Source organism: Anomaloglossus baeobatrachus, chromosome 9 (genome assembly GCF_048569485.1).
Source record: "Anomaloglossus baeobatrachus isolate aAnoBae1 chromosome 9, aAnoBae1.hap1, whole genome shotgun sequence".
NCBI classification, from domain to species: domain Eukaryota; kingdom Metazoa; phylum Chordata; class Amphibia; order Anura; family Aromobatidae; genus Anomaloglossus; species Anomaloglossus baeobatrachus.
Window position 1 is genome coordinate 91,506,350 of NC_134361.1, and position 16,415 is coordinate 91,522,764.

At 41.7% G+C, this 16,415-nt stretch overlaps 1 protein-coding gene across 6 annotated transcripts in view; it reads right to left on the reverse strand.

Moving 5' to 3' along the window:
- The window catches only part of ARHGEF9 (Cdc42 guanine nucleotide exchange factor 9), a 602,462-nt gene that overhangs the window by 26,501 nt on the left and 559,546 nt on the right, over window positions 1–16,415 (reverse strand). For all 6 annotated transcript variants that reach the window (XM_075323881.1, XM_075323882.1, XM_075323884.1 and 3 more), the window contains 2 exons: window positions 10,910–11,153; window positions 3,646–3,714 (listed from right to left, as the gene is read on the reverse strand). In XM_075323881.1, coding sequence (XP_075179996.1) covers window positions 3,646–3,714; window positions 10,910–11,153 — 313 coding nt within the window. The remainder of the gene's footprint in view (window positions 1–3,645; window positions 3,715–10,909; window positions 11,154–16,415) is intronic.

Genomic DNA, 16,415 nt, shown 5'->3' on the forward strand with positions numbered 1-16,415 from the left:
CCAATGGCTAGATTCATAATTCCTTGGGCCATTCTTTTACATTGCTTCAGTTTTTGTAAAATATATTGTTAAAACAAGCACAGGAAAATTCTAGAGTGGATCTAGCTATGGAATGCATGTAAAAACATGCAAACAATGGAGGTACAAGTACGTTATGGCTTTGGACAAAAGTCATGGAAAGGGTGGTGCCTGAGACTGACTGCAGCAGGCCCGTCACTGAAAACAGTCAAGCAAAGACTGGCAGGGCCCCAAGTCAACCGCGGCAAATTGGAAAGGTGAGATCGTTTTCTATTTGTTATTTTGAAAAACATATTGGTTTGTCCCATATTGGGTAACCCCCTTTGAATGCTCCAGGTGTGCAGCATGAAAAAAAATCATACTTTCCTCCCAGATTGTTGGCGTTGCTCCACTGCTGCATCTTCCCGCAATCTTGTGACATTGACTCTCTAGTTACAAGTGAAAAGGTTTTGGTACCGTGTTAGACAGTTGAGAAATGATTGTATGTTTTATTTGTATTGTATATTTGTGTTTCTTCAGATATTTTGTCATACCATGTCTGATGAAGGGACATGAGATGTCTCGAAAGCTTGCTTTGTAACATCACTTTATTTTAGTTAGCCATTAAAAGGTGTCCCAAGATTATCATTTTGTTCCTCTCACTGAGAACATTCAATCATTGACTCTCTAAGCACTGCAGCCTATCAGAGACTGGTGATGGGCTGCAGCCTTCACAGTACCAGCAGAGGGGTCATCTGAGAGGCTGCAGTGCCCACAGGACATAATCGATGAGGATATATAGCACTTAGGAGTGAAGTAGCAGCACCGGTCTGGGAGGTAAGTATGCTTTTATTTTTGTAATTTTATGTTGCACATTGGGAGTATTCAAAAGTCAAGAAGTGGACAACCCCTTCAAGGAATTAGTATTTTTGTACACTGCTAAAATTCTTAACAGGAGCAAGCTGGAGGAGTTAAAGATGAATGAAGGATCTTTGAGATGTTACTTTATTTGAGTAACCTCCTTTATCAGGATATTCACAACTCTTAAGAGGGAGGTTACTCCGAAATGCGTTAAATAAGATCCTGCATTCATCTTTGTCCCATGTCAGCGCGGCTTTAACCCCTCCAGCTTGCTCTTTGAAGCACCCACAGTTCCGGGGCTGCGGCAGCTGTGGTTTCGAGGTTTTTCCAGTGGTTGTGTGTCTAGCACAACCTTCCCAGGTGAGCACAACCATATCCCAACGTCTCACCTTGTCACAGTAAGACCCTATTTTGCGCACTTTCTTTTTCTCATACAAAATTCTTAACAAGCAATTTATAAATAAGAACCATCTGTATGTGGGGATCTACAGTAGCTAGAATAGATCTCATTACTCTTTGACTTTAAGGAGCAGCTAAGATTACAGCTGAAGCCAGAACGCTAAGCCGCTTTAGCCAAAGGACTTTCCCTGCAGATCCCAGTTGTGCAATAAATGCGGCAGACACACTTACTAGTAATGCTCCGACACATGGGTACCCTCAGAGGAACGTCCTGCGGTTTGTCTGCAGAGGCCATTTTCCTTACGCATCATGTGTGCCATTACACTTCAAAGTGCTCATAATACGTAACCCCTTTTATTACCAGAGGGATTTGTGATTCAAATTAAAGAGTTAATCTAATAGCATACTTCTCTAAAAGGTGACAACAGGAGGCATTGAGACATAGGGGATTGCACACTTAGCTGAGGCCGGTAACAATTACTTATTTATTTTATTATTTTTGCTTTTATTTGTGTTTCAATTAAACTAAGGTGTTGAAACTTTTCTATAGCGAGGCAAATCACAATTATTGCTGCATGTATAAAAATAAAACAGTGCGCTGTGCAGAACAGAATTATTTATAGTGGTATCAAAGACCAGAACAAGCTTTTTTGTGCCAAGCCTTGCCTATAAAAACATATCACCCCCAGGACATTTCCTCCCTGTCTTTCTTTGGCAGACCTCACTTGAAATAAAAATGAACAAGCTATGATAAAACAGTATGCATCCATACAAATATAGCAAGACGCAGAAAGTACTAATTATTATACTGTAGTTACAGACAAGTGGCAAGAAAAGACTTGCAAAAAGACTAAAAACAAATGGATGTAGATATTTATAAACAACATGGTATAAAACTAAATTTAAAAGGAGCTACAACCATGTTGTCTAGTCAGACTGCCGCCATGCTCTGCCGACCTGACCAGGTATCTAAAGAGTGCATAATGGGATTCTCAAACAAAGCGTCATCAGAGCAGGGGGCAGAGGCTGTGGTCACTGACACAGTCTTTGCTCCTTTTTGAAATGAAGTGTCATGAGTGACGCTTGTTTGAAAGGTTGCTCTGTCCCTCCCTGCTCTGTTCTTGCTCTGTCACTTCCTGCTCACTGTGCTTTGTGCAATCTGCACAGTGACAGCATTTACTGTTGATAGCTCAAATCAGTAAAGCCTGCAACACAGAGCTGTTAGAGTGCCCAAAGTACCTGGTGGTGTTAAGAGATCTGTGCTGGCCATGCAAGTGACGTCATTGGTCTTTGAATGCTTTTGGTCATTCTGCACAGACTGGTAAGCGGGCTTTACACGCTACGATATCGTTAATGAATTATCGTCGGGGTCACGTTGTTTGTGACACACATCCGGCGTCATTAACGAGATCGCAGCATGTAACACTTAAGAGCGATCTTAAACGATCGCAAAAGAGAGCAAAATCATTTGCCGTGGAGAGCTTGTCCAGAAACAAAAAATCGTTTTCAGGATGTTAGCGATGTTGTTCCTTGTTCCTGCGGCAGAACACACCGCTGTGCGTGACACCGCAGGAGCGACGAACATCTCCTTACCTGCCTCCATCGGCAATGCGGAAGGAAGAAGGTGGGCAGGATGTTTACGTCCCGCTCATCTCCGCCCCTCTGCTTCCATTGGCCGCCTGCCGTGTGATGTCGCTGTGACGCCGCACGACCCCCCCCTTAGGAAGGAGGTGGTTCGCCGGCCAGAGCGATGTCGCAGGGCAGGTAAGTCCGTGTGATGGGCGTAAGCAAGGTTGTGTGACACGGGCAGCGATATGCCTGTGTCGCACAACCAACGGGGGTGGGTACGATCGCTTGCGATCTCGCTAGCGAGATCACAGCGTGTAAAGCCCGCTGTAGTGTGTGCTGCTCTGTGTTGCCGGCTCTACTGATCTGAGTTGGCAACAGAGTGAGCGCTGTCACTGTGCAGATTGAGCAACGAGCAAGGAGGGACAGAGCAGCCCCTCAAACAAGCGTTACTGATGATGTTTCATTTCAGGGAGAGGAGAAATGCTGTGATAGTGGCAGCAGCCTCTTCCCCCTGCTCTGATGATGCTTTGTTTGAGTATCCCATCATACACTAGGATTCTGAAATGAAATGACATCAGACAGGAAATCGGTGAAAAAATAATTGTAGTTAGATAGTGTAGTTAGGGAAGGGTAGGGAATTTGTAATACAGACAAATTAGAAATTAGTTTAAATTGGGGAAATAGATAGGGATTTACTGTAGATTGAAATTTCTTCAGCCTTCAAACTACCCCTTTAAGGTTTCTTAAGGCTCGGCCAAGTATATTTGTGAAAGAGCATTTGAAGATGGCAGAAAGGAAAAAAATATTTTCATTACTTACCTTTCTGTTTGCTTACTTTCCGCACAGTCATTGCTGCTTGCCTCTTCTGATATTCAGAAATTTCAAATCCTAGAGAAAGGAACAGAAGAATATTTTAGCCTTTCAATAATAATAATAATAATGCCCCCTCTGCATATCTCAAAGTTAATGAGGCACTCCCAATAACTTTTTTCCCCCTAAACCTGTTCAAATGTTAGTGTAGCGTTGTGTCAGTTCTTCCGTTCCATATACTCACCGATCAATGTCTTCTCCAGATCCAGCGCTGGTCCGATCCTCTTCAGTGTCATATCATGGGTATTCAGACTCTGGATTACACTGGACTCTATGTCTGAGCCGCAGATCTAATTTACAATGTAACTATATGGTGCCTCGTTCTGACAATCCATAGGCATACGCTTTAAGAATCACTTTTGGGTCACACAGAGCACAGCATGACCCGGAGAATCTGAAGAGTGGTGACATTAACGAAAAGACGACCACAGCACGTCCAGCATCACTGGATCCCAGAGAAAGCAGCAGTAGTTGAGAATATTAACACACTGACACTACACTAACATTTACACAGGTTTAGGGGGGGAAAAAAAGCTTATGGGAAGGCCTGCAGAGGCTGTGAAGTAGAATTTATTGTATATGTTTGTGGAATATATTTACAATGTCTAATAAGTATCTTGGAAACATTGTGAATTAATAGCAAAAATACCCCTAAAGGTGTACATTTTAGTTCATTTCCTTGTTTAGCACAGCCATTTAAGGCTAATGCTAAAAAAAATTCTGTCTTAGCCTAGAAACAAATAATGTTCACTTGTCTATTGAAAATAATATTGCAGTCATAGTAGCATTACCGGCTAATAGTTATTTAAGATAGGTCTCGAAGAAGCTATTTTGCAAATAACTGCCTATATGTAATGCCTGCCTGGATCAACAGACTCAGGGGGGATGTAATGGACAGACTAGAGGGACCAAGCAGGACCCCCAAAACCCTGAAACCCTTTAACCCCTATATAGGGATTTGGAAGTACACAGGGCCCTGGAGATCACTACCTGTGGAAGGCTGCAGTCTGAAAGAGTTTTCGTCAGTCAGGGTCAAACCAGGAATAGTAGAACAGGGACAGAATCGGTAGACAAGGACGTAATCAGAAAACGGAGCAGAGGTCAAATCAGGATCAGGCAGCGAGGTACAAAAACAGCAGGCAGAAGGGTAGTCAGAAAACACACAGAAGTCAGCACACAGGAATCACAAAACAGAATATGGCGGAACAGGAGCCAGGAAATCAGAACTATCTCTGGCAGTGGTCATGTGGCAAGAGAGGGAATAAGAAGGATGTGGTTTCTTCTTATTAGCTGTAGCTGAACACTGGCAACTCCAGCTGGAAGACACACGCCACCCACAGTCAGCCAGCGGTACTGCAGATCCCAAGATAACCCAGCCCAGGGGATGATCGGAGCCTGCGCCCACCGGTGCTGCTGGCATCGACTCCTCTCCGATCACCAGCACCATCCACGGCAGGAACACAGCTTCGCCTGGCGATCGGAGCAGAAGTCGCTGGAGCAGACTCCGGCAGTGACGTAACAGTATGAGAGGTACAGTTGAAACCAGAAGTTTACATGCACTTGCTAAAAAAGACACATCTGCATGTTTTTCTCACTATCTGACATGAAATCAGAATAAACCTTTACCCTTTTAGGTTAATTAGGAACCAAAATTATTTATATTTGCCAAATGCTAGAATAATGAGAGAGAGGGATTTTGACTTTGCAGAAAGTAATAAAAATGCCTTAAAACATTTTCTCTCTCATTGTTCTGGCATTTGGCAAATATAAATAATTTTGGTTCCTAATTGACCTAAAATGGAAAAGGTTTATTCTGATTTCATATAAGATAGTGAGAAAAACATGCAGATGTGTCTTTTTAGATAGTGTATGTAAACTTCTGGTTTCATCTTCAGATGCCTTATAAGTAGAGATGAGCGGACCCATGGAAGTCCTGGTTTGCCGGGCTCAGCGGGGACTTTAGATTAAGTTCAGTTTGGGACCCGGACTTGACCTGAATTTGTTCGTGAAGCCGAACTCCATTTAAAGTCAATGATTGGGCAGTTCGGCTTCTCGTCCACAAACAGCCAGCTATATACAGAGCATTTCCAGATGAGAGAGGGCAAGGTTTTTGTTTTGGGACATACTACATCCCAAAACTGTGCTTTTACCCCCAGCGAGAGCCATTCAGACACTGCAAGTGTACCCAAGAACCCCAATGCTCAAGTGAGTGATTAGCATATGTATAGCTCATGAACTTTGACAATGATTTTTTTAAAAGCCCGTGTTCTGTACAAACACCAAACTTTACAGTTCGGGTTCACTATTATCTACTTATAAGTCAATGTCTGTTCCTTAATAAGCCTTAGAACATGATGAGGGATAATGCCAAAAAACTGATTTATTGACCATTTTGGGGTGTTTGCCCCTCATCAATGCAGAGCAAATGGCAATCCCCTTGACGCAATGTAGAGGAAATACTAGTTCTCCTTCAGTCATTAAAGACATTGCTCACTACTGTTACATTGATGGCCTATCCTTATTATACGGTAGGTCATCAATGTCTGTTCGGTCAGACTCCGACACCCAGCACCCCTGCCAATCAGCAGTTCTCAGTGCTAGCGGCAGCTGGAAATGATCAATTTTGGGGCTACTCAGTCAACTGATAGCGGCGGTGGCCGGGTACTGCACATCAGCCTCCTGTTTAAATTAATAGGCCATCAATGTAAAAGTAGTGGACAACCTCTTTAAGAACTCGGGAATTTTTCATTATTGAGCTTTCATTTTTTTTTCTTACCTTCTAACAAAAGCTATATTTTTTCATGTTTCCGTCAACAGTTTGTTTTTACCACAACAAGCTGTAGTTTTGAATTATATTAATTTTGACTTAGAAAGTAGTAAAAAAATGTGGGATAAAATTATTTAGGAGGGGAATAGTTGTTCAGGTCAGTCCAATTATGGTGATACTAGAAAGGCATAATTCTTTTTCTAATTAAGCGATGATAATGCTTTGTGTTGACATTTTGTAAAACAAATTCTGTTGATGGGGCTGAATAAGGGCTTTTTTTTTTGCGCTTTGAGCCTTTTTCAGTGATATCAATTTCATGTATGTATGATGTTTTGATTGCTTCTTATAACATTTTTTTTAGGCTGGTGATGTGATAAAAAGACCTGGAGTTTTGCCAATTTAATTTTTTTCTCTTTACGGTGTTTACCATATGAGTTAATTAATTATATATTTTGATAGATCAGACTTTTACAAACATGTTGTTTTTTTCCTTTCTTTATTTTTAACTGGGGAAAGAGTGGTGATTTAAATTTTTACTTTTTTTTTTTAATTAAATATCTTTTTAACTTTTTATATTACTTATATTATTTAGTTCAAATATAAGAAGAAAGCGGCAACTCACTCTGGTAGTTGGCGATTCCTTTATGCTGCGTCAAAGCGCTAGCCACAGCGCGAAACGGCTGTCGTCCGTCTGTCGCCCCCACACCACTTCCTCCTCCCCGTTGTTCCGTGTTAATGTCTGCACTGGCAGAATAAAGGAATCGCCATCTACTAGAGTGAGTTGCCGCTTTCTTCTTATATTTGAACTTTCCTGATCTTGACCACGTTGCCAGCAGAGCACCACCTGGGACGGCAAAACTAAGTCTTGGAACAGCTGATTGCTAGAATCTGTGAGTACGGCTCCACTACACAGCCCTGTGCTGTAGTGCCCAACATCCTCATATTATTCATATTACTATTTAGTCCAACAAGGGGACTTGAATCTGTGATTGCTTGTACTATATACTTGCAGTATACTGTAAAAATCTTGGTCTCCTATTTACCTTAGCCTACAGCTAACCTCGCCAAGATTACTGTGATGATAGCGGCGAGGGACTTCAGCAGGCCCCTGTTCAGCAGGCCCATCACATCATGCGTGGTGGGGGGGGGCGATGGGAGCAGATGCGCACAAGTGCTAGCATTTTCATTTAAATACCGCTGTCATAGACTGATAAAGACTGAGATGCTATGTAATACCGTCAGTATGAGCCGTGGGTGGCACCGCTAAGCCTCTTATCCGCCTTACCACATGTGGACCTCTTTCTAGGACATTACTTCACATATTAATGTGGTAAGGGGTTAAAGAGACTAGCTGTATATGGAGTCTTACAAACAATGTACCATGGGAGTAGTTTACAAATTAGCTCTTGCAGAACAAAATAAACTATTTCACAAGTGCCACCTGGCAGTGACCAGTGACAACCCCTTTTCTAAACCGGACTAAGGTCAAACAGCTTGAGATTTCTTACCCTATGTGCCTGGTATTTCAGTGGTCAATAAAGTACAGCCCAGACTACCCGTCCCAAAGGGGCTCAAGAGAGGGAAGCATGACTAAGGAGGGATGCTACGCCTGTGGGTATAACAAGGGGTTAAGGTGAGAATGCACTTTGTGCGTGAAAATTGGAGTGGGGTTATAGGAGCTGTCAGGTTTTGGGGCCAGGTGATTGGTCAGGGGGAGGGCAGTTATAGGGTAGTATATAGGATAGGGCTTCGGGATGGGGGTGGTCATTTGGTCAATCGGGAAGTCATTTGGCAAGCATCCAGAAATATCCCGCCCACCCACTCTATTTTGGGACTTTTGGAGATCGACATGGAGAGATGGGTAGGAATTGGCTTTGTTGCAGCAAGAGGCGGAAAGGAGGGGGATATTTGAAGTTGTTGTATTGCACAAAAGAGCGAGGGGGGAACCTAGTGCAGGAACGGTTTACCTCTGGTGGTGCAATAGTATAGTTGGTTTAATGTGAGTCCCTGTTGGGCTAACATCTCAGCACATTGGTTGGGCAACAATTGGATAGGTGCCCTTGAGCTGGTGTGATGCGGCTGAGGTCAGCTGGTGGAGTTGTTGTTTCAATCAAGTACAATGGGAACCTTCACTTACCCCTCTCCTTTTTGGGTGGTAATGTTATTATTGGGTTATTATCTTTATTTATGAAAATGTTATTGATTGTTTGTTGTTAATTAATAAATGGGGCTGCTGTGGCCTTTTACATCTAATGTCACACAGTCTTTGTGTCTTAAATTAGGTTAGAATTCGGGAAAGTGTGTTGGGATGGTGGTCGGTCAGGTAAGGCCATCAGTCCGACTTTCCTGAGTCGTGTATCTTCAAGTGTACAGAAAAGAAGAAAAATGTGTGTGAAGACATTGGAAATCTATAACTCCTCATTAGACATCAGTTTTATAAGCTTTGTCTATTTATCTGTATTTATGTTCACCATATCATTGATATTATGATCAGCTGTGACTACAACTGCCGATAACTTAAAAAGGTGGGTTTTTTATCGAAATATGTCTCTGATGTTTCCCAGTTTTATTACTTCATCTGTATTTATTGTTATTGTTCTACCTCGGCTTCCCTCAAAGGCATTACTGCTTTTAATGTAATGGAAAAGTGAGTAATTCATTGTAATTGTCTTTTCATTGTAATCTTTCTTTTCCCTAGACTGTTTCTTGATGCTGTGTAGTTTGGAGCATCATAATAATCAGATTATTCTTCTAAAGTTGTACAATAGCGCCACATAGACAGTACCCACCCAGTAGCCCAGCTAGAAAGATTTTCCAATTAATAACGTAGTAATAAAATTATGTTTTTGAAAATAGAATCATGTTATGTAACGTGTTAAATTCTGTGATTCAAACGAGTATAGTATTGAATTAAGTCTCCGAAATATAACCACCCACACAACAAATTAATCTATGTTCAGCAAGCAATTACATAAAAAATAAAAAAGCAATTCACAACCAACTACAAAAATTATGACATACTAAAGTCTTAGGCTAATAGAACATACTAACTAAGGATAAGTTATTGGCAAAAAATGTTTGTACTGATTTTTAATGCTTTCTTCCCCATTTAGAGGATTTATAAATAACTTCATGGATTTGCACGGGAGTTAGAAAACCAGTCACTGTAATTTTGGATACATTCCGATAATAACAACATTCCTTTGAAATAATGGAAATTTAAGTATTTGTAAACAGTTTCGTAGAGTTCTCCATTTTATGGATCCATATTTTACACATCTGTAATATCGTCTCTCTGTGTGTTTTACAACCCAAAGAAAGGAGGTAGATACAGATGCTTCTACGGGATTAATCTACAAGAGGAGGCTATAGCTGCTTCTAAAGGGATAATCTAAGTATCCCAGAACATCAGCGATGGCCACTTCTCACTGAGTAGAAGGTTGTGACAATGTTTACTTATGTTATTGTTTTTATAGCATTATTAAAAATTACATCCAGCAAGATGTTGTCATGATCCAGGACTGGTATTCCCCGCTCCAGGGTTTCACAGATCCAGCCTGGTCATGTCAGGTTTTAATTCCCCTTGGCCTCGTTCTGGTTTCGAAGACACTATATCTGGGTGCAGCACCCTCAGTTCAGCGCTGGTTATAGTTTTGCTCCGCAGCATGTGACTGGCTCTGGTGAGATTCCCTGTTTGGTCTGACTCCTTGTTACCTTGCCCTGACCCGTACCCTCCTCCGTTCGTCCGTCTGTCTCAATCCCTGACTACCCACTCCCGTCATCGGTTCACCCTTCCGTGTTTGTACCTCCTCGCCCTCCGGTCTTGTCTCCTGTTTCCTGTGCCGTACGTTTCCCCCTTTGCATACCGTATCTCCCAGCATCCGACCTCGGCTCTACTGACCTGATCTTGATTCATTCTCCTTCTGTACTGATGAGACATCCCAGCTTGACCCTGACTGCTTGACTACTCTATCACCTTCTGGTGGTTTGCTTGCTAACTGTCCACAGAAGTTACTCTGCTGTACTTCAGCCTCTCTCCTGTTACAGTGCTATTTTGACTCGCGCCACTACCCTGCTGCTACCTAGTGGGGATTATGCTTTCAATCGATAGTATTGATAGTAAGAATTATTTGATAAAAAAGTTATATATGAGCATACCTAACCACCTTAGAGTTTTGCTTTTCAGTTACGGAAAAAAGAAAGCAAGTTTTCTACTTCCAATGAGCCTTTTTGTTATTTTGATGTTCGAAAGTGATGTGTTCACCTGTGTAAAATCTACATGATAAACTTTGGGCTTTCTTAAATATTAAATTTAATTCAAAGTCACAAATGTATCTTTTGTGACACATACACACATAGTTTTACATTTTTGAAAAATAGTATGGTGCAGAGCTGACACATTTAAATAAAAGCTATAACCTTGTTCACGACAGATGATGATCTTACCAATTTTCTCATCTTCCTGCACCATCTTTCTTTCTTCCCGGAAGGCACGCAGCCACCTTAACTTCTCCTCAAGCTTCTTGGCAATATAAAGGTGAATTTCGTCAGTTTCCTTGTTATGTAATTTGAAGGCATTCTTCACACTCACATTGAAGTCTTCATCTCGCCCGTCGTCTACTTCTATGACTTCAAATTTATCCATGTCCATTCGACCCTTGTAGTACAGAATATCCCTTCGGATTAGGTCCTGTATATAGTACAAAACAAGATCACCCGAAAGAACTGTTTGGTGTATATAATAATATAAATTAGCACATGAAGGTTTATAGTGCTAGGTTATACATATGAATAAAACACACTATTAGTGAACAGCCACTACCATGCTCAGCTGCTTGGTACTCATAACGAACAGGTGGATGCTCAGATGGGCGTGACTTGAGTACCGAGTATAATGGATGTCAATGGGGAGCTTGAGGATCCAGAAAAATTCTAAAGTTCCCGAGTACTCGAGTCCCACCCATCCGAGCATCCAACTACTCGTTACGAACACCGGAGCATAGTAATGCTTGATCATCACTACTTATAAGTTATTTTGCTTTTCCAGACTGTTGGAAGAACTGTGATACAGATAAAGATCAGGTTTTTTCTAAGAATAATTTCTGTTTCTTTTTTCTTCAAGTTTCAATCACAGAAGATAATATTTACTTTACATCTATCAGACAGCAGCAAAAAAAGGCTGAGTTAATCCAAAGAAAAACTCCCATCTACAAATCTTATTATAAACTGTAGTAAGTTTTTCATACCAGTCTTGGAGTTATCAAGTGTCATTAATGAGAAACAGTACACATGGCAAATACTGAAATGCTTATATTTAGAGGTTATATACAGTGTATGTATATATATATATATATATATATATATATATATATATATATATATATATATTTATACATATATATATATATATATATATATATATATATATATACAGTTAGGTCCAGAAATAATTGGACAGTGACACAATTTTCGCGAGTTGGGCTCTGCATGCCACCACATTGGATTTGAAATGAAACCTCTACAACAGAATTCAAGTGCAGATTGTAACGTTTAATTTGAAGGTTTGAAGAAAAATATCTGATAGAAATTTTAGGAATTGTACACATTTCTTTACAAACACTCCACATTTTAGGAGGTCAAAAGTAATTGTACAAATAAACCAAACCCAAACAAAATATTTTTATTTTCAATATTTTGTTGCGAATCCTTTGGAGGCAATCACTGCCTTAAGTCTGGAACCCATGGACATCACCAAACGCTGGGTTTCCTCCTGGGAAATCATTAGGCCCGCTTTACACGCTGCAATGTATCTTACAATGTGTCGGCGGGGTCACGTCTTAAGTGACGCACATCCGGCATTGTAAGTTACATTGCAGTGTGTGACAGGTACGTGCGATTGCGATTGAACGGTAAAACGTTCATCGCACGCACGTCGTACATTCCTCATGAATTGTACGTCAGATTGTTCATCGTACCCGGGGTAGCGCACATTGCAGTGTGTGACACCCCAGGAACGATGAGCAGATCTTACCTATGTCCTGCGGCTCCCAGCCGGTAATGCGGAAGGAAGGAAGTGGGCGGATGTTTACGTCCCGCTCAGCTCCGCCCCTCCGCTTCTATTGGCCGGCTGCCGCGTGACGTCGATGTGACGCTGAACGTCCCTCCCACTCCAGGAAGTGGACGTTCGCCGCCCACATCGAGGTCGTATGGAAGGTAAGCATGTGTGACGGGGGTTAATCGTACAAATTGAACGTGCCGCACATACGATGGGGGCGTTGCAAATCGCATACGATATCGTATGCGAAATTGCAACGTGTAAAGCAGGCTTTAAAGAGCACATTTAACCAGTTTAGACTTCTTAAACTGGCAACATCATGAACAGTAGCTGAGGAGCTGAGTAACTGAGTAAATCACATTTTTAATTTCTAATCTCTGTTGCAAGGATAATAGCGTGTAACAGGTTATAATAAGGCCAATGGGATGTGATCAGAGATTCTTTTCTGGAAGACTGTACTTTGTTCCCTGCATGACGTCTAACCATAAGCAGGAAGAATCATGCAGAATAAGAAATAACACATCCCCTATAAAGTTAGAAGAATAGGCTAGGGATGACCAAATACCTCAAATATTCGGCTTCGGGAATATTTGCTGAATAGGTCGCCGCTATTCGATTATTCGCTAATACTTGATGCGCAATGTAAGTCTATGGGAAACCCAAATAACTATTCGGAACTATTCGGGCTTCCCATAGACTCACATTGCTCATCGAATACTCGCATAGCGGCGACCTATTCGTCGGATATTCGCGAAGCTGAATATTTGAGGTATTCGATCATCCCTAGAATAGGCCTTCTCCTGTGAGGTGTAATGATTGACATCTGTTTTCTGAGCTCTCTGCAGCAACTGTGTAGTATAAAGCAGAGCTGAGTGTCATTACAAACACTTCCAAATTCCTCTCAAGGCACTTAATGTGAGGTGATCAGTTAAACAGCAGTGCTGAGTGACACTACAAACTCTCTTTGCTCAACTCTGTCAGCTATGCGCCTTCCTCCACACTGATACTGTGATAAGAGGAGATGCAAAATGTTTGTAATCACATTCAGCCCTGCTATATTCTCCTTCCCCCCCACACAAACTGCCTCACGAGGACATCGGGCAGTCTATATAATTACACTTAGCTGTGCTTTATACTACACATTAGTTGCAGAGATCAGGGCTGTCAGCAAGGTGTGGAGGAAAAATAAATAGTTTGACTGGTCAGAATTAGGGATGATCGAATACCTCAAATATTCGGCTTCGCTAATATTTGCCGAATAGGTCGCCGCTATTCGACTATTCGCGAATATTCGATGCACAATGTAAGTCTATGGGAAACTCGAATAACAACTATTCACAACTATTCGGGCTTCCCATAGACTTACATTGCGCATCGAATATTCGCATAGCGGCGACCTATTCGTCAGATATTCGCAAAGCTGAATATTTGAGGTATTCGATCATCCCTAGTCAGAATCCATAAATCTGCAGTCAATCTATGTGACTGCAGATTTTTGAATCCTCACATTGCACTTTCCACTCTAGCACTCTTACATTAAAGGGGATTTTTTTCTGCTAAGATATTAATTAACCTATATTTAGTAAATGTCAAAAATATTACATCAGTGGGAGGACGATACTTGGCACCTCAATAATTAGCTGGTATCAGCTCCAGCAGCGGTTGGATGTAAGCAGTGTATAGACCCGAAAGTGTACTATATAGTGGCCATTCTCATGTACCAAAGCTTGGCTGAAGCATATAGGAGCTGAGCTGTAGTACTGTGGAACAGCTACTACATAGCATATGGAGCTCTGCTGTTCTGACTCTACACTCTTTAGATAAGGACACCACTTGAGTTGACATCAGTTGATTGGTGAGGGTACCATCTGTTAGACCCACAATGATCTGATTCTAAGAATAGGTTATCAGTATTAAAGTAGTGGACAACCCCTTTAATGAAGCATTTTGTTGTGTCATAATGGCATAGCAATTCCCAGCTATTTGTAAAGCACAACAATTTCCCCATCCCTACTATAAAAATTACAGTTCCAGCACTGACGCAATGAGCGGACACGTTGTCTCAGCTAGCTACACTTTCGATAAATTTGAGAAATATGAATACTATGGTAGGTCCATGCTTCCTGAGGTTCCTCTGCATAAACAACAAGAGTTTGTGCAGGCTATAAGCTTATAAATTGAGCCTAGTAATGAATTGGATATAAGATGCTATTCATCCTGGCATCGTAGCTTACATTTTTAGAAGAGTCAAACCAGACATAGACCTGTCATGGTTATGGAACTTGATGGACTTATATTAGATCCATCAGATTTTCTTTTCTGTTTGTTTTACTGGACATTATAAAGTAGTATGCAAGGAAAAATAGTATTGGATGTATGAGCAGAGCCAGGGGCGTAACTAGAGTTTGATGGGCCCCGGTGCAAAGTTCAGACCTGGGCCCCCCCTCCACGTACATCGACATTTAGGGTACAGGATAATGACACTGACAGTCAGGGTACAGGATAATGATGCTGACACTTGGCTCTTACCCACAGCACCCAGATTTCCCATGATCTGAAATCCCTCTATCAGCACCCAGCTTTCCTATGTTCTGATATCCATCTTGTCCTCAGCACACTGCTTCCCCATGCTCTGCTATACATCTTTCCCTCAGCACCCAGCTGTCCCATATCAGAGCATGGGAAATCTGGGTGCTGAGACATGATGTATAGCAGAGCATGGGAAAGCTGGGTGCTGAGAGAAGATGTATAGCAGAGCATGGGAAAGCTGGGTGCTGAGAGATGTACAGCAGAGCATGGGAAAGCTGGGTGCTGAGGGAAAAGAGCCTTTTTCCCTCAGCACAAAACGTTCCCATCCCCTGCTTGTATCTTTGTCCCCCCTTGTATATAGTTCTCCAAATACAATAATGGCACCCACATAGCCTTCCAAATAGTATAAAGGGTCCCACATAACCCTTCATATCTTAGAATACACTTCCATAGTCCTCCATGTATTATAATGCATTTCCCATAGTTCTCCATGCATTATAATTCACCCCATAGTACTCAATATATAATACTGCACCACATAGGCCTCCATATATTATAATGCAGCCCTATAGTCCTCCTTGTATAAAGTAGCCCTCCAATTATTATAATGAATTTCTCATAGTTCTCCATATATTATAATTCACCCCATAGTTCTCCATATATTATACTGCACCACATAGTCCCCAATGTTTTGTAATGCACCCCCATAGTCCATGTATAAGGTAGCCTCCATAGTCCTCCATATATTATAATGTAGCCCCCATAGTCCTATATGTATTATAACGCAATCCCATAAAACTTCATATTGCATTATGCAGCCCCATACTCCTCCATGCATAAGGCACCCCTATATTCCATGTATAAGGTGTCCTTCATTTTGTATTATGCAGCCCCCCAGACCTCCATATATAATAATGCAGCCAGCCTCTCCAGGCCTCCATGTATAATAATGTAGCCAGCCTCCTCAGGCTTCCATGTATAATGTAGCAGCCAGCTTCTCCAGGCCTCCATGTATAACAATGCACCCAGCCTCCTCAGGCCTCCATGTATAATATAGCACCCAGTCTCTCCAGACCACCTCCATGTATAACAATGCACCCAGCCTCCTCAGGCCTCTATGTATAATATAGCAGCCAGCCTCTCCAGGCCTCCATGTATAACAATGCACCCAGCCTCCTCAGGCCTCCATGTATAATGCAGTATCTCTAGGCCTCCATGTATAATGCAGTATCTCCAGGCCTCCATGTATAATAATGCAGCCACCCCAGACCTCCACATATAATGCAGCCTCCTCAGACCTCCATGTATAAAGCAGCCTCTCCAGGCCTCCATGTATAATAATGCAGCTACCCCAGACCTCCACATATA